The sequence below is a fragment of the Trichosurus vulpecula genome, chromosome 3, assembly GCF_011100635.1.
Source record: "Trichosurus vulpecula isolate mTriVul1 chromosome 3, mTriVul1.pri, whole genome shotgun sequence".
NCBI lineage: Eukaryota > Metazoa > Chordata > Mammalia > Diprotodontia > Phalangeridae > Trichosurus > Trichosurus vulpecula.
In genome coordinates, this window is record NC_050575.1 from 96,584,543 (window position 1) to 96,604,921 (window position 20,379).

General features: G+C 46.7%; 2 protein-coding genes across 2 annotated transcripts; both read left to right on the forward strand.

Annotated features, from left to right (window-relative positions):
• The first annotated feature begins 1,095 nt into the window (after positions 1–1,095).
• Positions 1,096–13,778, forward strand: LMAN2 (lectin, mannose binding 2). The gene is made up of 8 exons (XM_036751905.1): positions 1,096–1,959; positions 2,287–2,405; positions 7,426–7,543; positions 7,895–7,974; positions 8,405–8,566; positions 8,710–8,824; positions 10,778–10,897; positions 12,937–13,778. Exons 1-8 carry the CDS (start codon positions 1,740–1,742, stop codon positions 13,095–13,097), a joined length of 1,095 nt encoding a protein of 364 aa, XP_036607800.1. The 5' UTR covers positions 1,096–1,739; the 3' UTR covers positions 13,098–13,778.
• A 2,224-nt stretch (positions 13,779–16,002) lies between these two features.
• Positions 16,003–19,193, forward strand: TMED9 (transmembrane p24 trafficking protein 9). Its single transcript, XM_036752421.1, has 5 exons — positions 16,003–16,228; positions 16,408–16,508; positions 17,073–17,198; positions 17,751–17,897; positions 18,112–19,193. Exons 1-5 carry the CDS (start codon positions 16,024–16,026, stop codon positions 18,259–18,261), a joined length of 729 nt encoding a protein of 242 aa, XP_036608316.1. The 5' UTR covers positions 16,003–16,023; the 3' UTR covers positions 18,262–19,193.
• Positions 19,194–20,379: the final 1,186 nt, after the last annotated feature.

Here is a 20,379-nt window from a genome sequence, read left to right on the forward strand (position 1 = left end):
TGCCTCTAGGGTGAAATACACAATCCTCTGTTTGGTGTTCAAAGTCCTTTTTCTCCTACCTTTCCAAGTCTTTTTATACCTTGCTTTGTATTCTTCAATTCGGAGACACTGGCCTCTGGGCTGTTCCGTGAACGAAACACTCCATCTCTAAGCTCTAAGCATTTTCTCATGCTGCCCCCATGCCTGAATACTCCCCACCTCAGCCTATTAACCTCTCTGGCTTCCTTTAAGTCTTCACTAAAATCCCATCTTCTATATAGGCAGCGTCTTCCAACCCCTCTTAATTCTTTTAATTACGTTCTGTTTACCCTATAAATAGCTTTTCTGTACATATATGTTTGCCATGTCTCTTCCATTAGATCGTGGACTCCTTGAGGGCAGGCATTGTCTTTGGCCTTTTTTTGTATCCCCAGCTCTTAGTACAGTGCTTGGTACATAGTACGTAATAAATGCTTAATAAGTGTTTATTGACTTACAAATTACATTCATATGCCACAATTTGTCCAGCCATTCTCCAGCATTTATGGATACACACTTCCCTTTGACACTACAAAAATTGTTGTTAAATTTTTTTTTAATCCATTAATTCCCTTTCTGGCCTTCTCTGCCAGTTGTTAGCCCAGCTTCTACATTCTCACAGCATTAAGGGACCGGCAAAAGAAACTATTAAATGACAGAGTGGTGGAGGGATGCTGAGCATACCTAAGGAGTCATTAGAGGATCAATGATGAGGAGGGTGAGGGATGAATTTGGGTAGGGTGTGGGGGCGGGTGGAGAAGGTTTTAGGTGGGTTTGGTGCTGGAGGGAGGAAGGAAGGAAGGCAAAAGAGCAGCGGCGAGTTTGGGAAGGGGCGGGGCTAGGGCGGAGCTGACAACGTTTGCGGGTGTGGCGGAGGTGGGGCTGGAGAGGCTAAACTACGGAGGAGCTAGGGGCAGGGCTGAAGCGCGGGGTTGGAGTCAGAGGCGGAGCTAAAGAATGACTTAAAAAAGGAGATAGAGCTAGGGGCGCCACTAAGGGAGCCAAAACAAGGGGTGGAGCAAGGGGTGGGACTAAGGGAGCCAAAGCGCGGAGCGGAGCAGGGGGTGGGGCTAAAGCACCGAGGTTGGGCTGGGGGCGGGGCTGAAGTATGGACATGGAACTAGGGACTGGGATGACAGCATTAGGGATTGCATTTGACGGGCTCCTTCCGGATGCTGCGCGGCTCGGAGAAGCGATCCTATTCAGCGCTGGAGATAGAGTGGGTAGACTGAGGTTCTGCGGAGTCTTAAGTTAATTGGTGAACGCATCCTCTTCCTCCTGCTGTTCGGCGGGGGAACGCCGCTCACTTGGACTACTAGTCCCAAAAGTCCCCCCTCGGCGCGCTGCCTGCTGGGAGAGAGAATCCTGTGTAGTCCGGCACCTAAGGCTCCCGCGACTCTGAAGATACGCCTTCTGCTTCTTTATTGGATTCGGCACTAAACGTGCTCCTCCATCATTGGCTAAGGTTTTGTCTTGTAGAGGTTCCTCCCCCACCCCCTCAAGAAGCCGGGAAGGCCAGATTTTCATACTTTTCTGGAAGAGGAAGGAAACTAGAGGCATCAGAGAAATTCAGTCCGCCAGGTTTTTGGCTTGTAGCTGCGGAACCCGCCTATTCTGTTTTCCAGCAGCACCTCTTCCTTTTGTTTCCGGCCGGAAGTTATTGGAGAATGCTCCCGGAAGGCGGAAGTACAGCTGACGGAAGTTAGGGAGAGTCGAGGAGGATGGCGGCTGGGGCAGCAGCCAAGCTGGGCACAGGTTGGGGCTGGCGCTGGGGCTGCCATAGCTCGCGGATGGCGGGGAGCCTGAGCCCTTTTCCGCCGGTTCTTCTGTTGCTGCTGCTTTTATTGGTCGCATCCGCTCCCCAACCTGCGGCTTCCGACATCACCAACGGCAACAATGAGCACCTGAAGCGCGAGCACTCGCTGATTAAACCCTACCAGGGTGAGCAAGGGGGGAGGGGACGGGGGCGTGGCCCGAGGCAGGGGAGGGGAAGGAAGGGAAACCCTGGGGCCGCCGGATCTGATCCTCGAGCTTGGTGGAGGGGATGGGACGGGGTCCCAGTATTGCTGGGAAAGTTCCCATGGGCCTCCAAACTTGCCTGGGCCAGCACTCTCCCAGCCGGCCCCTCTCCGGCTTTCCCTTAGGACTTTTCGCCGTTCCTCCGTCCTCAGTCTGGCCCATTGACCACCCGGAGCCTTCTCTCCCCGCCCCCACTCTCGGATTCCCCAGATTCGGTATCTCTCAACCTACTCTCTGTCCGCTCTGTAGGGGTTGGATCCAGCTCCATGCCCCTCTGGGATTTCCAGGGCAGCACCATGCTTACCAGCCAGTACATCCGCCTGACCCCCGATGAGCCTAGCAAAGAGGGCTCTATCTGGAACCACCAGGTAATTTTCAGCACCAGGCTGTGGATAGGGAGCAAACGGGTTTTTCTTTTTTGACATCGCAAGTCCCATGGCTTAGGGAAAGTACTGTCTTCCGTTTTCCCTTTTCTGGGTTAGCCAAGAGACGTCATTCATAAAGGAGGAGTTCTGTGACTGTGAGGAGCTTGTACAGTCTGGAAATCCCTTAGGACTCAAGGAAGTGGGTGAAATCTTCCTGTTAGGGTGGCACTGCTTAAAGGAAGGGTGCCAAATACATGAATAGTCTAGTTTGTGATAATGAGGCCTTGGCTTTGCACGTATCTTTTATAATGCTGATATCATACCCTGCTTCCCTGCGATCATATTTCTGACGGTTCCTTGTCAGGGTAAAACCTCAAAATGAGCATTCATAAGCACTGCTTTGAGGAAACTAGAGAATGAAATGAGAACTTTGTGGCAGGGCACGCTTTGGCTGGGGCCCCACCCTGAGAAGAGCTAACTCTTCCTAATCCTTTGATTCCTATACTGGAACTTTGGCTACCTGCCCAGTTTCCTCCCTCGGCTTCATCTTCTAGCTCTTCTCCACTGAGTTCAAACATAACCATGAGTGCCCTGCTGTCACTATCTCTCCATGCCTCTATTTACAACTCATCTCATTCATCCCTTTCACATCCAGGTTTCCTTTGTAGAACATTTATAATAGCTTCCCCACTTGAAGCTTTCATGTGGTCACAAAAAGTTAGAATGTACAATGTCAGAGCTATAAAGGAGTTTTAGATATCAGCCAGTCTAATCTCACAACAGAGTAGGAGGCTAAGTGGCTTACTTAAGGTCATCTCCCATTGATCCACTGTTTCCCACTTTCTACTCCAGAGGTAGTGTCACTTAGGAAGAGAACCTCTTTCCTCAACTTATAGTGATTCTAGTGACAGATACACTAAGTGCCAGGTACTAGGAATATGGTAGAGATAAAAATAAAACAATTCCTTTTTATAGCCTACTGAGGAAAACAACATGTTCACAGGTATTTACATATAAGATACATACTAAGGAAATACAGAGTCATGGGTTGAGTACTAACAAGATCAGGAAAGGTGGTATATAGAAAGTAATACCTGAGCTCAGTCACGAAGGGAGCTGGGAATTCTGAGATGGAATTGAGTAGGGAGAGCATTCTGGGCATGCCAGCCAGCTCATGCAAAAGAATGTAGGTGGGAGATAGATAGTATGTTACCTGTGAGGAGTAGCAGGTAAGCCAATTCGGCTATAATGTAGATTGTGTGGGTATAGGTGGGAGGGATAATAAGATGTTAATTTGGGGCCAGAATATAAGGGGTCTAAAATACCAAATAAAGGAGTTTGTAGAATCAATACAGAGGCACTGAAGCTTTTTCATGTGCTTTCGGAATGTCTGTTGGCTGCTATATGGAGGGGGTGGACTAGAAAGAGAAGAAACCACAGGTAGAGAGACCCATTAGGAGGCTGTTGCAGTAGTCCAGGCAAAAGGTGTTAAGCACCTAAATTGAAGTGATGATTTTGTGAGTATAGATGGAGGAATGGATTCCAGAAGTGTTGTGAAGGTAGCAGCAACATGAATTAGCAACCATGGCTTTGGGAGAAAAGAATAGTAGAGAACTGAGCATGACTCTCAGGAAGAGTGGTGGTTCCTTTTGGACTTGGTGAATCTGAGATGCCTATGGTACATCTGGGTAGATCTTGTCCAGGAAGAATTTGCTGATGTGGGAATGGAGCTCAGTGGAGAAATGAAAGCTACGTAGAGACGATATTCGAACCTGTGGGAGATGATGATGGAAAAGAGGAAGGGGGTGGGGGTGAATGGTAGGGGGTCAGGTGCGGGAATACATCCAACTCTTTGAGGAAAACTCATACAGGAGGACACATGTTCTTTCCCTCAGTCTTATTCCACATCATGCTTTATTTACAGCAGATGTTATACTTCATATCTGATCTACATGTGGTGAAGTCAACAGTTTATAGTTTCTCTCAGTCTCTCCTTCCAGTCCTTCTACCCCATTTACCTTGTCCTCCCTTCTCGAAGCAAGAAATTTAGTTTAACTTCGACTCATATTTTGGGGGGGGTGGCATTACCTCATGTATGAGAGGCAGCAAAGTGTAATGGGAAAGGCACTGGGTAGGCAGTATAGACCTTTGAGACCTGACTCTAATTAGCTGTAAGCCCTTTGCCAAGTCATATTCTCTTTATGGGACACAGTTTGTCTCTCCGTGTGATAAGAGTGTTGGACTACGTGATTTCTTATATGCCCTCTAGCTCTGAAATTCTAGCCTAGTCCACTGTTAAGGCTTGCCCCGTCCTGCACTGTCTGTTCCTTGAATGCTTTGCCATATTAATTTTTCTTTCCCAGCAGTGCCTTGGTGTGTTGTTGGTTGGTTGTATCTGACTCTTTGTGATCCTATCATGGGGTTTTCTTGGCAAACATACTGGAGTGGTTTGCCATTTCCTTCTCCAGTGGATTAAGGCAAGCTGAGGTTAAATGACTTGCCCAAGGTCACACAACTAGGGTCTGAGGCTGGAATTGAACTTGGGTCTTCCCAAATCCAGGCTCAGAGCTCTATCCATTGAGCCATTTAGCTGCTTCTGCCTCTTCATTAGCTCCCTTCAAAATTTGTAGTAGGGCATTGCCCTGTATATTAAGAAGTTAGCAATTAACACCAATACGGACACCTAAAAGCTACTTCAGCATACCCTCTCTTAGTATTCCCCATCCCCCAAACACCTTTGTCCTTCAAGTTCCTACTGCTCTGAAGAAACCTTAAGTCTTTCTTCCTCCAGGCCTCAATGACGCTTTCTCTCATCCCAGAGTTTACCTGGTAAGCTCTGCACTAGTTCTGATTTTGTACTAATACTAATTCTGTGCAAGTGCTTTTCAACCTCCACGTTATGCTAGAACTGAGAGTTAAAGCTGGGTGTGGAAGAAGAAGCAGGATGTAGGGAAGATGTCATATTTTGTTTTATTTTTTTTTTAACAGTTGGGTTTTGAGAAATAAGGGAGTAATAGTTTTGTGGACCAGCATAACTTGGCTGTGAGCTGATCCCTTGACTGGCATTTAGAAAACACGTATTTTCCCCCCCAAATAAAATGACAACTTACTTAAAATAGAAGCTCAGAGTGAAACGATCAGGAACAAACAATAAAACAGGAAACGCTTTTTCTAGCCATTTCCCAAATAACCTCTAGAGATTAAGGTTTAAGGCCTGGCCGCCCCATGATGGATTAGCTGCCCGGCACTCAGCAGTGGAGGAAATGCAGGAGAGTATTGGAGCTACCTCTAACTGGCAGTCTAATTGTTAAATTTTTTTTTCTTTAACTTTTTTTTTTTACATTTTGAACCCTAAATTCCTCTAGACCCTCCCCCACCCATTGATAAGACAAGCAGTAGGGTATCAGTTATATATTTGAAATAATGCAAAACATATTTCCACATTAGCCATGTTGCCACACCACCACCACCAAAAAAGCAAGAAAAATAAAATAAAAAAAGTATGCTTCAATCCACCATCAGAGTTCATCAGTTCTCTCTCTCTCTCTCTCTCTGGAAAGCATTTTCATCATTTTTCATTAATTCCTTTGGAATTGTCATTGATCATTGTATCGATTAGAGAAGCTAAGTCTTTCACAATTGATCATTGTTAGAATACTGCTATTACTAAGTACGATGTTCTCCTGATTCTGCTCACTTCGCTATGTTTCAGTTCAAATAAGATTTCCCAGATTTTTCTGAAACTAACCTATTCATCATTTCTTATAGCACGATAGTATTCCATCACAATTATAAACTACAACTTGTTCAGCCATTCCCCAGTTGATGGGCATCCCCTCAATTTCCAATTCTTTGCTGCCACAAAAAGAGCTGCTATAAATAGTTCTGTACACATGGGTCGTTTTCTTGTTTTTATGATCCCTTTGGGATACAGACCTAGTAGTGGTGTTGCTGGATCAAAGGGTATGCACAGTTTTATGGCCCTTTGGGCATAGTTCAAATTGCTCTCCAGGACTGTTGGAGCAGTTTGCAGTTCTGCCAGCAAACGCTATCTTAGATGACAGATGCCTAAATTGCTAAAAAGCATCACTTTATATTAGCTCATTGTTTTGTAATTGGGCCTCGGTTTGTTCCTGTGTGTGTTTATAGTTGTAGGCCTGTCTGTGTGTTGCCACATTGGTTTCACTATGCAATTTCCTGACCGCTAGAGAGGACTTTAACTATTTGCCAGCATGCTTCTCTATGCCTGTGGGTTCTGCTTTATGTTGCAGTTGTGTAAACTGAGCAGTCCTCCCAGAGCATGGGCTTTGTAGCACCAAGACCTTGTAAAGCCCGAATTTCTTTTGGGTAGTCCATACTATCTCTTGTGAGCTCCTTGGCACACCAGTGACAAAGCTTGGTCCTTGTGCGCAAGTGTTCACACCCAGAATTCCAGACCTTAGAATAAGAAGAGGCCTCAGTGGTCCAAATCCCACTGACCTTTGTATTTCATTGATGAAAAATCTAAGGCCCTAAGAAGTTGCATGTTGTGTCAAAAGTCAGAGAACCTTGGAGTTTAGAGCTGGGCAGGACCTTTAGAGATATCTAATCTAACCCCATGATTATTTTACAGCTGGGAAAACTGAGGCCCACAGAGGGAAGGTGACTGGTCGAAGGATACGTAGCTAGTAACTTGCAGGGCTGGGAGTCATATTCAGGTTTCCTGGTTGCAATTCCAGTGCTTTTTGCACAATATCATTCTTTATCCTTCCATATGACTGTACCACATCATATTTTGTGGGGATAGAAGCAGAGGTGCTGTGAGGCCCAGTTCTGATTTGGTGTTACGGTTCAGAAACATCAAAGTATACCAAGATGTCTTTGGGATCGTGAGCACTAGACCCACTGAGCAACAAAGTTATTGCAGTAGTGGTAGGGAATTAAAAAGCCAAAAGAGTGATCACTGGCCCCTGCCCCTCAGGAACTTAAAGCCCAGTGGTTTGTAGGACTGTGGCCAGCACTGACAGTCTCTGTTCTCTACCAGCCCTGCTTCCTCAAGGATTGGGAGATGCACGTCCATTTCAAAGTCCACGGCCTTGGGAAGAAGAGCCTCCATGGAGATGGCTTTGCTCTGTGGTACACCAGGGACCGCCTTATGCCAGGTGGAGTTAACATGACCAGAACACCCCCGTACAGCAGCAAGTGTGTCATTCCTTTACCTTCAACCCCAGGAATGGTGGTCCTCCCTGGATAAGCCCAAAGGTTATAGCCATGCACTCATTGCATTAATAGAGGAAAGTCCAGTATACTGGGCCAGCATCATCCTTCTTGGAGGGATGAAAGAGGTGATATGGGGAAGGGTTTGTTGGTAACCAATGAGTATATTCCTTGCTGGTTGGGGAGCATAGAAAGTAATAGGGTCGTCTCTCTACTCTGCTAGTGACTTCTTTTCTTGGGGAGTAAGACATCGTTTTAAACTATGGGATTGGAACTCTCCTTTCTATCTGCTCTAGGTCCTGTGTTTGGAAGCAAGGACAACTTCCATGGATTGGCCATTTTCCTGGACACATACCCCAATGATGAAGCTACTGAGGTGTGATCCTAGGTGTACTTGAAGAGTAGAATTAGGATATGTTGTGGGAGAGCCAGGCCCCCAGTCAGTCAGTCCAGACCTTCTGCCTCATCTCTGAGTAGAATTATTTCCTATTGAATCACAGGATTTTAGACTTAGAAATCCATCTAGTCCAGCCTTCTAGAGCCTTCTAGATGGAGAGCTGAAGGGGACCCTCTTCCTTTTATAGATGAGGAAACCGAGGCCCAGAGAGACAAAATGACTTGACCATAGTTACACTGGCACTGAGTGTCCGAGTGGATATTTCAGTCCTTGTCCTTTGTGAATACAGTGTTCTTTCCGCTGTCCCATGCTGATGCCTTGACTTTGGGCTGAACTCTTTATTTCCTTTTTGGGTAGGGAACCAGTGGCTCAGGCAATGGAATGACAGTGTCTCTGTCTCTGCCTCCAGCGCGTATTTCCATATATATCAGTGATGGTGAACAATGGCTCCCTGACATATGATCACAGCAAGGATGGAAGATGGACAGAACTGGCAGGCTGCACAGCTGACTTCCGCAACCAAAATCATGATACTTTCCTGGCTGTGCGCTACTCTCGAGGCCGTCTGACGGTGAGCAGGATGTACTCTCATGGACTTCCTTTTAGGAGCTGGGCATTGGCAACTTGAGTCTAGGATTGGTGTTAGAAAGCCAAAGGAGGACTGTGCTAGAATGACAGCAAGCTTTCTCCTTATCTTTCATCTCTGTACCCTAGGTGATGACAGATGTGGAAGATAAGAATGAGTGGAAGAACTGTATTGACATTTCCGGAGTGCAGCTACCCACTGGTTACTACTTTGGTGCCTCAGCTGGCACGGGCGACCTTTCTGGTGAGAACCTGGGGGGCTGAGTGGACTGAGAGGTTTTCGTGAGAATGTCTTCCAGTGAGGCATGGAGTAGTTTGGGGCAGCTTCAGTGTCTGGTTCCAGTGTGTGTGTGTGTGTGTGTACGTGTGTGTGTGTGTGTGTACGCGTGTGCATGTGCGTGTGCGTGTGCATGGAGGGGAGGGTATTACGGAAGGGGGGATGACTTTCGTCACCATAAAGTATCATAAAGAGTCAACAAGGAGCTTCCAGGCTGGCAGACTCCTAGCTTCTTCCTAAGTGCAGGATAGGGGAGGCACAAGCTAGACATTTGTTTGTGTGAAAAAGATTTGGGGGTTTTAGTGCCAACTGAGGCCAGCTTTGTGCGAGTCAGCAGGGCAACAGGGCATCAACTTTTCTGACTCCTTTCTTAGGTTCAGTCAAGACAAGCAAGAACATAGGAGGACCACTGTGCTCTGAGTTGGCCAGACCACATTTGGAGCATTGTGGTTAGTTCTGGGTGCCACATCAGTTGCAAAGTTGTGGTAGGCATCAAAAATCAGTTGAAGGAACTAGAGATGTTTAACCTGGAGGAGAGAAGAAATAGGAAAAGGCATGGTTGCTATCTTCAGTTACATTAAATTCTGCCTGGGCCCAAATGAGCAGTGGGTGGAACTTGTAGAAAAGTGAAATTTGCACTTGATTTAAGGAAAAACTTGCTGACAATGAGAGCTTTTCAAAAATGGAATGGGATGCCTTGGGACTTGACGAGTTCTGAGATCTGGGATTCCATGCCTCATTAAGGCCATCTTCAGTCTTGCTAAGGTTACTAGATGGTTGGACTAGCAAGATGCCATAGACCTAGCCTACCTGTATTTCAGCAGTATGTTTGAAGGGAGCATCCTATGGCAAAGATATCCTTGTTAAGATGGAAAACTATGAGCTGGTTAATAAATTGATCTCAGCACTGGTTGAAAGACCAGACCCAAAGAGTGATGAGTATTGGGCTGATGTCAGGAAGGACATTGAGTGGCAATTTATTAATGATTTGCATGAAGAAATACATGGAACGTTTACCACATTTACAGATGACACGGATATGACTTGGATATGTTTGGACAACCCAGAAGGATCATCCAAATCTACTGAGATGAGATTTAATGGGGCTAAATGTACAATCCTGTTCTGCAGTTGATTTTCTTGATAGCAAGTTCAAGCTGTGGAAAAATGTGCTCAGCAGTAACTCACGTGGGAAAGGTTGGGAGGTTTCAGGGTGAGCTTGTAGGCAAGCTCAGTTTGTGCCAATGCTGTGGCAGAGCTGCGTTACAGAGAAGGCAAGTATTGAAAAGATGGTGGTTGAACTTTTCACTGTACTCCTGTTAGCTGAAGGTCTAATGGATAGATTAGACTTGTTCTGCTTGATCCCAGAGAGCAGAAGCAGTGCCACTGAGGAGAGTAATGGGGAGGCAAATTGCAGCTTTGTATGTAGAATGACTTCATAGTAGTTAGAACCGTCAAAAGCCTGCGCAAAATTAGCTTCTTAGGAAGGCAGTGAGATCTCAGCCAGTGAAATTATTGGAGCAAAAGCTAGATATGCTGTCATTGGAGACGCTGTAGACCAGATTCATGCTTGAAGTAAGGCTTGTACGTGATGACCTAAGATCCCTTCCAGCTGTGAGATTCACTTGGAATTTGGTTGAATTCTGCAATTCCTGTGCTGACAGAAAGAATGAGGGCTAATAGGGCTAGGCTGCAGGAGAACTTAACAGATGGCATTTGAATTGGGTTGTCAAAGATAGGTGGAAATTCCAAAAGGTGACATTTCAGGGACAGGGAACTATTAATAAAGGCGTGGTAACATAACAGAAAGTGTTCAGGGCACAAAATAGGCCAGAGTCTGCTGGTCCCATTAGATGGGTAGGTAGGTACATTTACAGGAAGGAGCTTCAGACTGGTTCACTGTATGTCCTCGTCCTACAGACAATCATGATATCATCTCAATGAAGTTATTCCAGCTGATGGTGGAACACACTCCAGAAGAGGATAACATTGACTGGACCAAGATTGAGCCCAGTGTCAGCTTCCTCAAGTCTCCCAAAGGTGCGTCTCCAGCCTAGTCTGGGAGGTCCCAGCACGCTCCTGGGACCTTTAGCTAAGAAGCTGTGGCTTTGGCTAGAACAATAGAAACTGCAGTGTGACCACTGAGGGGAGGCTGGGGGGTAGTGATGCCATGGATTCTGACAGCGAGTGAGCCTATGAGGTGGGAGAAAGAACTCTGCATTTGGAGTCAGGGGGTCTGGGTTCTAATCTCTGCTGCTTACTTATTACCTGTGTGAACTTGGGTGAACCACTCTGTGGGCCTCAGTTTCCTCATCTGTAAAATGAGCCTCTTGAGCTCCCTTCTAGCTCCAAATCCATGATTTTATTGTGAATTCTTAACGGATCCATGACCATATATGTGGGGGTCCAATTCCCCCCTTCCCTTCCCATTCGACCCAGCCTTGGTAAATGGATTGAATTGCTTTGGTCAGAAAAATTTATCCCATCATAGCCAGCCCTCTGGTAATGAGCCTCTCCACCTTTTCTTTCTTTTTTTTTTTTTTTGAGTTTAAATCATTATTTACTTATTTAATATTTTTAGTTTTCAGCATTAATTTTCGCAAGAGTTTGAATTACAAATTTTCTCCCCATTTCTACCCTCCCCCCTACTCCAAGGTGGCATATATTCTGATTGCCCTGTTCCCCAGTCAGCTCTCCCTTCTGTCACCCCACTCCCCCCCATCCCCTTTTCCCTTACTTTCTTGTAAGGCAAGATAGATGTTTATATTGCCTGTATATCTTATTTCTTAGTTGCATACAAAAACTTTTTTTTGAATATCTTCTTTTAAAACTTTGAGTTCCAAATTCTCTCCTCTTTTCCTTCCCCACCCACCCTCCCTAAGAAGGCAAGCAATTCAACATAGGCCACACATGTATCATTATGCAAAACCATTCCACAATGCTCATATTGTGAAAGACTAACTATATTTTGCTCCTTCCTATCCTATCCCCCTTTATTCAGTTTTCTCCCTTGACGCTGTCCCTTTTCAAAAGTGTTTGCTTTTGATTACCTCCTCCCCCTTTCTGCTCTCCCTTCTATCGTCCCCCCTTTTTTTATCTCCTTCCTTCTTTCCTATGGGGTAAGATACCCAATTGAGTGTGTATGTTATTCCCTCCTCAGGTCAAATCTGATGAGAGCAAGATTCACTCATTCCCCCTTACCTGCCCCCTCTTCCCTCCCAACAGAGCTGCTACTTCTTGCCACTACTATGCGAGATAATTTAACGCATTCTATCTTTCCCTTTCTCCCTCCTCAATATATTCTTCTCTCATCCCTTAATTTGATTTTATTTTTTTAGATAGCATCGCTTCATATTCAACTCACCCTGTGCCCTCTGTCTCTCTCTCTCTCTCTCTCTCTCTCCTCTCTCTCTCTCTCTCTATATATATATATATATATATATATATATATATATATATATATATATATATATGTATATTCCCTTCGGCTACCCTAATACTGAGGTCTCATGAATTATACACATCATCTTTCCATGTAGGAATGTAAACAAAACAGTTCAGCTTTAGTAAGTCCTCCCCAATCCGAGCCTCTCCACCTTCATGTAGGCTCATTCTTGAGTGACAACACAATCCATCACTGGGCCCATCCTTAAAACCTTTCTCACTTTGTGGGACCTTTCAGAGCTTCCCCTACATTGGCAAATATAGCCTTCAGTAAGTCAAGGTCAGGGGCAGCTACATGGCGCGGTGAGTAGAGCACCAGCCCTGGAGTCAGGATGACCTAAGTTCAAATCCGGCCTCAGACCCTTGACACGTACTAGCTGTGTGACCCTGGGCAAGTCACTTAACCCCAGTTGCCCTGCCCAAAGAAAAAAAAAGTCAAGGTCATGTCTGTGCCTGAAGGGAAACTTTAGAGGAAGGTCTAGTTACTCTTGTGCCCTCTGGAGGACCCCGTCCCAGCCTCCAGCTGTATGATTTGGCTCACCTCGGCTTTCCAGGGGATACATTGCATCTGAGAGGGGGCTGGGGAATGGCTTCCTCCTGGTGCCCTGCTCTCAGTCTCTCCTCTGCTTCCTCAGACAACGTGGACGACCCCACAGGGAACTTCCGAAGTAGCCCCCTGACAGGTTGGAAAGTGTTCCTGCTGCTGCTCTGTGCCCTATTGGGGATCATCGTGTGTGCTGTGGTGGGAGCTGTGGTGTTTCAGAAGCGACAGGAGAGGAACAAGCGTTTCTACTGATTTGGTGTGGGGAAAGAAGATTGGGTGAGGGAGAAGGGAAGCCTGCTCCAGGGGTTCAGGCAGTAATGTGAACTTTTCTACTTGGAGATTGTACAAAAAAAACCCACCAACCTTATTTCTTAACCTATTTGAAAGAAATAATTTTAAAGTATTTTCGTACATTTTGTTTCTAGCCCAACTTGGGGCAAGTGACAAGAACTTGGGGACTATGGCCTGGAGTCAACTCAGCTCGGAGGATGAAGTAGAGGGAGGGAAGGAGAAAAGCCTGGCTTATCCGGTCTGTGACTGGGCCTTAGTTGCTGTCTCCTGCCCATGGATGAGGCCTCCCCATGCCAGCTCTGAGCCCCACAGCAGTGAAAGGAAGCTGTTAATATTGAGTGCTCATCCCTGCTTTTGTCCTCTGCTTGGGCTTGGGGCAGTAGGGGCTCTCAGAGGAGAGACATAAATGCTGCTGTCTCATCTCCGCTTGTAGGACCTAGTATCAGAGTAGGGGTCGGTGGGCCAGCAGGAATTCCTGGTTCTGAGATGGCTTTTCCATCTACCTCTTGAACCAAGCCCAGGGCCAAGGGAAGATGGTCAGAGCTGCAGCCTGGGAAATGAAACAGTACAGTGAAAGAGGTTGCAGCTCTGGAAAGCAAAGGACTGTGAAGTTTTGCATAATAAAGTGAATAACCAAACCCACGTGCTTGTTGAAAAGGCCTTTCTTCCTCTATGTCATTGTGTTATGTCACCATCTCCTCATTTTTATTGAGCAGACACTTATGTACTAAGCTTGTGCAGAACACTGTCCTTGGACCTGAGGGAGATACAATTTAGATGGGCTTTTCCCTCTTGGAGTTCATTGTGTAATGGGGAAAATGCATACACACAACTGGGGTATACATTGACTGCTTTTCAAACAATACAAAGGAGGTTATTCTTCATAGGTGAATACAGCAAGCTTCCTACAAGGAAAGATGACATTTGAATTGAAGAGAGGTAGAAATTGCAGCAGTGAAAAGGGGAAGGAAGAAGTTGCTTTTTAGGGATGTGGAACTATTAATAAAGTCACGGGGTCAACATGGCAAAAATGTATCCTGGTGAGTGGAGAGCACAAAATAGTCCAGCTTGGCTGGAAGTGGAAGTGGAGAGAAGCAGTGTGACTTCCAGCCCAAATGGGATGTGAGCAGTACACGGTGGGGGCCTGTTTGGTCTTTGCTCAATAGGCAAGATTTTGGAGTGGAGGAAGATTTAGTGGGATTAATAGTTTGTAGAGAAGAGAGTATGGAGAAGAAACACTTGCTTGGTCCAGAACTATTATTTCATTAAATAGGAAACTAATGCTGGAAAAATCCCCTCTACTAATTCAGCTCAGCAAGCGCTTTTAGTTCGGTACAGCTGTCCACAGTGTGAAACTGGCGACAGCCAGATCCCTTGGTATTCAATCCAGTATGACTGAAATAAAGTTGGAGGCCCTCAGCATTTCAGAAAACTTCAACGGCTCATTTCCAGTAACCTGAAGCACTAGTGTATTTGTGAAGCATTTTTAATTTTACAAAGTATAATTCACATCTGTTAACTCATTACAGCCTCCTGATTAGAAGATGCAGTAACAGAGTGGGTGGAGAGCAGTCCTTGAGTCAAAAAGACCTCTGCTGAGTCTTCCCTGATACTAGCTGTGTAACCACTGTTAAGTTATTCAAGACTGTTATAGAAAGTCCCCGGTATTTCCATGTTGGGAATTCCCAAGGCTGAAATCAAGTCCAGACAAAAATAAATTATGATACGGTTCTTGACATTCATGAAGAAGTGCGGGGGGGGGGGGGGGGGGGGGGGGGGGGGGAAGTCTGGCCCCGGCATCGCAGTACAGAGTTCCTCTGCTCCTTCATTGGATTTCAGGGTCCCTGAGGTGGTCTTCCTTATATGCTTTTCCCTGTATGCGATTCCAGTAACCATAGCAATAGTCAAATTTCCACATTTCTTTGTCCTCCCAAGTCATCCAAAGCCTGAGAATTAGACTCTCAGTGTTGGAAAGGACCTCTAAGGTCATTTAGTCCCAACCCAAAAATAAATTCTTGTTGAATCCATAGAACAGTAGCAATTCCCTCTACATTGTAGTCTACAGCATTCGGCCTCAGCTTGAAAATCACTAGAAGCAACATACCCACTTTTGGATAGTTTCTGTTAGAAAAAATTTTGTTGACCTGAAACTTATTATTTCCCGGTGGGGTCCGGTGAAATAAATAAAATCCTTCAAAACACCTATAATGGTTTGTCCTAGGCCTTTAACTTCATTCTGGTCTTCGGTAAACACCTCCAATTCTTTCATCTGATCCCCAGCTGGCATGAGTTCAGGTCGCGCGACCATCCTGGTGACCCTTCTCTGGGACCGCTCCAAACTCGCTCTTAGAAGTGAGCCCAATAGCCCAGGTGTGTCTGGCAGGGCTGAGGGCAGTGGGCTTTGTTTTCCTCCACGGTGAAATTGAGGAGGGGGGCTATCTGGCGGAGGTGAGAGGTACGGCGCGGCCCCTCCGCGCGTGTCTCTCCGGCCTTCATATTCGTTAACAGCCCCTCGAGGCAGTAGTTACGGGTAATTACCTCCATTTTACCAATGGGGATGCTGTGGCTGGGAGATTAAGGCTGCTGCTATCGGGACTGAGTTTATGACCCGAGTTTACAGAAGTCTAATCCAGTGCCTCGGCCGCGCCGCACCAAGACCTAACCCGGGCAGAAGCCCGCAGCCCCCCGCAGCCCCCCGCCCCCACCGTCAACACCGTCTTCGGAGAGCGAAGATCGGATTTCAGATGCCCGGAGGAGCCCCGGAAATGGAATCCGAGCGCCAGGCCTCTCGGGAGTTGTAGTCCGAAGCCGCCAGACTCGCCGTCCCACAAGGCTTCGCGGCGGCGCAAAGACAGGACGTGGCAGAGCGGCCGGCTGGTGGGGGAAGATGGCGGCAGAGCGGAGCGCGCTCGGGGCCAGAGCCGGGGTCTGGATTGGGGTAAGGGGCGGGAGCCGGCGCGGGCCGGCCCGCTGGTTCCCGCTGTTGCTTCTGCTCGGGCTGGCGGCCCGCGGCTCTGCTCTCTACTTCCACATCGGGGAGACGGAGAAGAAGTGCTTTATCGAGGAGATCCCGGACGAGACCATGGTCATAGGTACGGGGGTCGGAGCTGGGGGGGGGGGAGGGGTGGAGGAAGAGGAGTTGCCGGCGGTGGGCGAGGGTCACGTGACCGTGCAGGAAACGTGGGGGCGAGAGCGGAGGGCGACTATCCTGGGAGGGGGGGCAGCGATCTCGCTTCCCCCCCGGAGCCCCTCATCCCCTCTTTCCCGGCAGGTAACTACCGGACCCAGCTGTATGACAAGCAGCGGGAAGAGTACCAGCCTGCCACCCCCGGCCTGGGCATGTTCGTGGAAGTTAAAGACCCGGATGACAAGGTGAGAAGCCCGCGGGCTCCCGGGGCGGAAGCCCCACCCAGCATCCGCGTCTGAAACCTGCCGAATGGGCCGGGACGTACTAGTGCAGTAGAGGGGCCTGCCCACCTGCTGCTGGCCTCCGGCCTCCGCCCCCGCCCCGTCTCATCTGGAGCTCAGTCCCAATCCGTTCTCATTTGGATCGAATGGCAGGATCAGGGCAGGATCACTCAGATGCGTGAGCTTGGAAAAGTCACTTCTCTGCACTTCACTTTGCTCATCTGTAAGATGAGAAAGGTGGACCGCTGGGTCTCTAATTCAGGCATTCCACGATTTGAACCCTTTGGGAAATAGGCATCTTGGATACAGCCCAAGACTCCCCTACACCGCCCCCCAACCACCTTACAACAGGTCTAAAATTTCAAACTGCCTTTTCCAAATTTCCCTTTTCCCACCTGTGAGATGGGCTGTGAGGAGCAGCCTCTTACCAAGATTCACACAAACAAGGTTACCCTGCAGCATATTATGAAGATAGTAGTTAAGTTTCCATCAGTCATTGTTACTACCAAGGTCCTTTTTCCTCTCCAGGTTATTCTTTCCAGGCAATATGGCTCAGAGGGAAGATTCACTTTCACTTCTCACACTCCTGGAGAGCACCAGATCTGCCTACACTCCAATTCCACCAAGTTTTCCCTCTTTGCTGGAGGCATGCTGGTGAGTGTTAGGAAGGGTTAATTGACCAAAAGGGCAGGGTGAAATGTGGGCAGTCAAGAAAAGAGTACACAGGGCTGGGAGTCAGGAGGCTCAAATGCTAACTCTGGTTTTGTCACTGACTCACTGCTCTTGGGTAAATTGCTTTCTAGGCCTCAGTTTCCATATTTGCAAAATAAGGCATTTAGCTCATCTCTTAAGCGAGTTCATCAGTTCTGACACTGTATGATTCCAAGTCATTTTCCTTTTCTGACGCTCATTTTTCTCCTTTATAAAATGAAGACCTTGAACTACGTGATCTCTCTGGTTCCTTCCAGGTTTGACATGTAGTTGTCTTAGAACAAGTATCTGGTGGTTTCTTTGTGGGTGATGGAATCAGGGTAGAGTGAGTTAGCTTTCAGAAGGTAACATGACATAAAAGACTGAGTAATTGGGAAGTGAACAGTTTTAGGGCAGTTGGAGATTGCATGTCCTGGACCAGATTTGCATCTTGTCTTAAGTGAATGAAGCTGTATACCTTGACTTTTATACTTGTTTCCTTTTCCCTCCCCCCAGAGGGTTCACCTGGACATTCAGGTAGGTGAACATGCCAACGACTATGCAGAGATTGCTGCCAAAGACAAGCTGAGTGAACTTCAGCTTCGAGTTCGGCAGCTAGTGGAACAAGTAGAACAGATCCAGAAGGAACAGAATTACCAGAGGGTAAGGGGATTGATACGGGATGAGAGAGGGGGCTCCTGGGTGGAAGGTACTAAGTACTCAGTGGAAAGGAGGGCTGTTCCTTTTTCAAGGCTGGCCTATTTCTGTCATTATTGGCCCCTGGAATCTAGATTAGTCCTAAAGATCCTGGTCCTCTGGGATACAGATATGAGATACTTTGAATATGACTTACTAGCTTCCGTCCTCTTTCCCACAGTGGCGAGAAGAGCGGTTTCGCCAGACCAGTGAAAGCACCAATCAGCGAGTTCTGTGGTGGTCCATTGTCCAGACTCTCATCCTTGTGGCCATTGGTGTTTGGCAGATGAGGCATCTCAAGAGTTTCTTTGAAGCCAAGAAGCTGGTGTGAAGGGCCCAGGACACAGGGGCAAGTGAGAGTTTCTTCCTGGAATGCAGGACTCATGGGACTATCTTTGGCTTGTCCTGCCCCTACATCCAGCCACAGCTGATCCCCCTCTGCTGGCTCTAATAGGAAGTGAAAAGCCTGGGACATCTTCCTGCTTCCCAGGGCAGACTCCCTTGCTCCCATTCAAAGTGACAGGGCTTGGGGATTGGTTTCTTTCTGTCAGTGTAGGGAAGAGGATGGGTTTCCAGCCAAAGGAAACTCACTCTCCTCCCCTGGCTAACTTTGCCTCTGCTTTTGACTGACTCTTTGGAGAGAGAGTCAGAAGGCAGTTGGTATCCTCATCCTGGAGGATGCTTGCAGATAGCTTTATTGTCTTGCAGAGTAGGTGCCTGGACTGAGTCTGGGCCTTCCCACTTGGGTTCAGTGCCCTTTACTGGGGCTCTTTGCAGTAATGACCCTGGGAAATGGGCCTAAGAGAAATCACTGTTGGTGAAAGGGACTACAGGCCATTCAGCACTTCACAAACACAGTGTTAACTTTTCAGGGATTGAGAGTTGGCTTTTGATTTCCTTTTGTCTTCCTTTGTTGGCTTGAGTCTTTGAAAGTGGGCCAGACTGCAGACAGCTTGGGGTCTTATTCTCTCACCTTGACCTGTTGGGTCTGGGCTCTCCCTAGTGGATTATCCCTCTCAGGTAGAGTTTGAGCCCAGTGAAATGCATAATGGGGAAATGGAAGTGTGGCTTGGGTGAATTAACTTCATTCAGCCCCTTTCAGAACTCATTCATGAAATTCATTCATTCATGGAATCAGGCAAAGTGGTTTTAAGCACTGGGTAGAGGGGGATGGGGTTACAGGAATTTTACTTACAGGTTTCATTGTGAATACTTCCTGGTTTGTTACCTGGATTTCCCAATAAAAAACATTTTTGGCCTGGTGTCCGTGTCCTGACTTAATCCAGATATTTACTAAGGTCTACTAAGGTTTGGAACACCGTGTACTGTGCTCTGTTATGCTGTGGGGTAATGAAAATAAATATGAACTAGTAGGATTTAAAGGAACTTATGTTTGGAGAGACAAGAACTCTTTGTGAAAGGTTAACAGTAATTAGAAATATATGTCTATAGAACTAGTGTGTGTGTGTGTGTGTGTGTGTATACACATTTATATATATTAAAATGTCTATTTAGGATTTTTAAATTGCAGATGTTACTGGTAAGGAATTGACAGTTTTCTGGAAATGTATCAAAGGCTGTAACTCCTTAAAGCCAAGGCTCTTTTGTCCTTTTATCAAGGATGCCTCAAGGTCATTCTCCTTGGCTTAGGTCAAACTAGTTAGAGACAAATACACCTAAAGTTACTTGGTTTTCCCTTATTTATGCAGTTTCATGCTATATTCCTAAACTGTTGGGGAAGACCTTGTTTTCAAAATTGTGTTAGTAATCAGTCCAAATGAAACTTTTGTGTCTCAACTTAAACCTCTTCAAATCCCCTTGATCCAGTTTCCCAGTTCAGCATTATCCTCAACTCTCGCCCTGTATGTCAGTTGCCAAATATTGCTGTTCCTCCACAAATTGCAAGTGGGACCTCTTCCATTTAGATCCTCATTACCTCTAGCATAGATAACACGACCTCCTAAAGGTCCCTAATTCAAATCTCTCCCTACTCTGTAGGCCTATCCTACAGGTTGCTGCTAAAGTTACTTCCCTTAAATGCAATTCTGACCATAAGACTCCGTTACTCAATTAACTGGCATGGTTCCCTGCTGCCACTAGGGTAAAATATAAACTTGTTTAGTTTTTAAAGCCCTTCACAACCCAGCCAGCCTCATTGGACAATTGCCCCTCATCCTCAGCAATCCAAACTGGCCTTCTCTGTTCCTCTCGTGTGACACTCTGCTTCCCATCACTGACTGCACAAGTAAATTGTGCCTGGAATTCATACTCCTGACCTTATAGAATGCCCCTTATACTTAAAGCTGAGAGTTCTCAGTTCAAGCACCACCTTATAAAGCCTTTTCTTACACCCTCAACTGCTAGAGCCCTCCCTAGCCATCTTATATTTAACTCTGTTGTATTCATTTATTCTGGATAGAATTACATATGTATTTGTCTTCCCTATTAC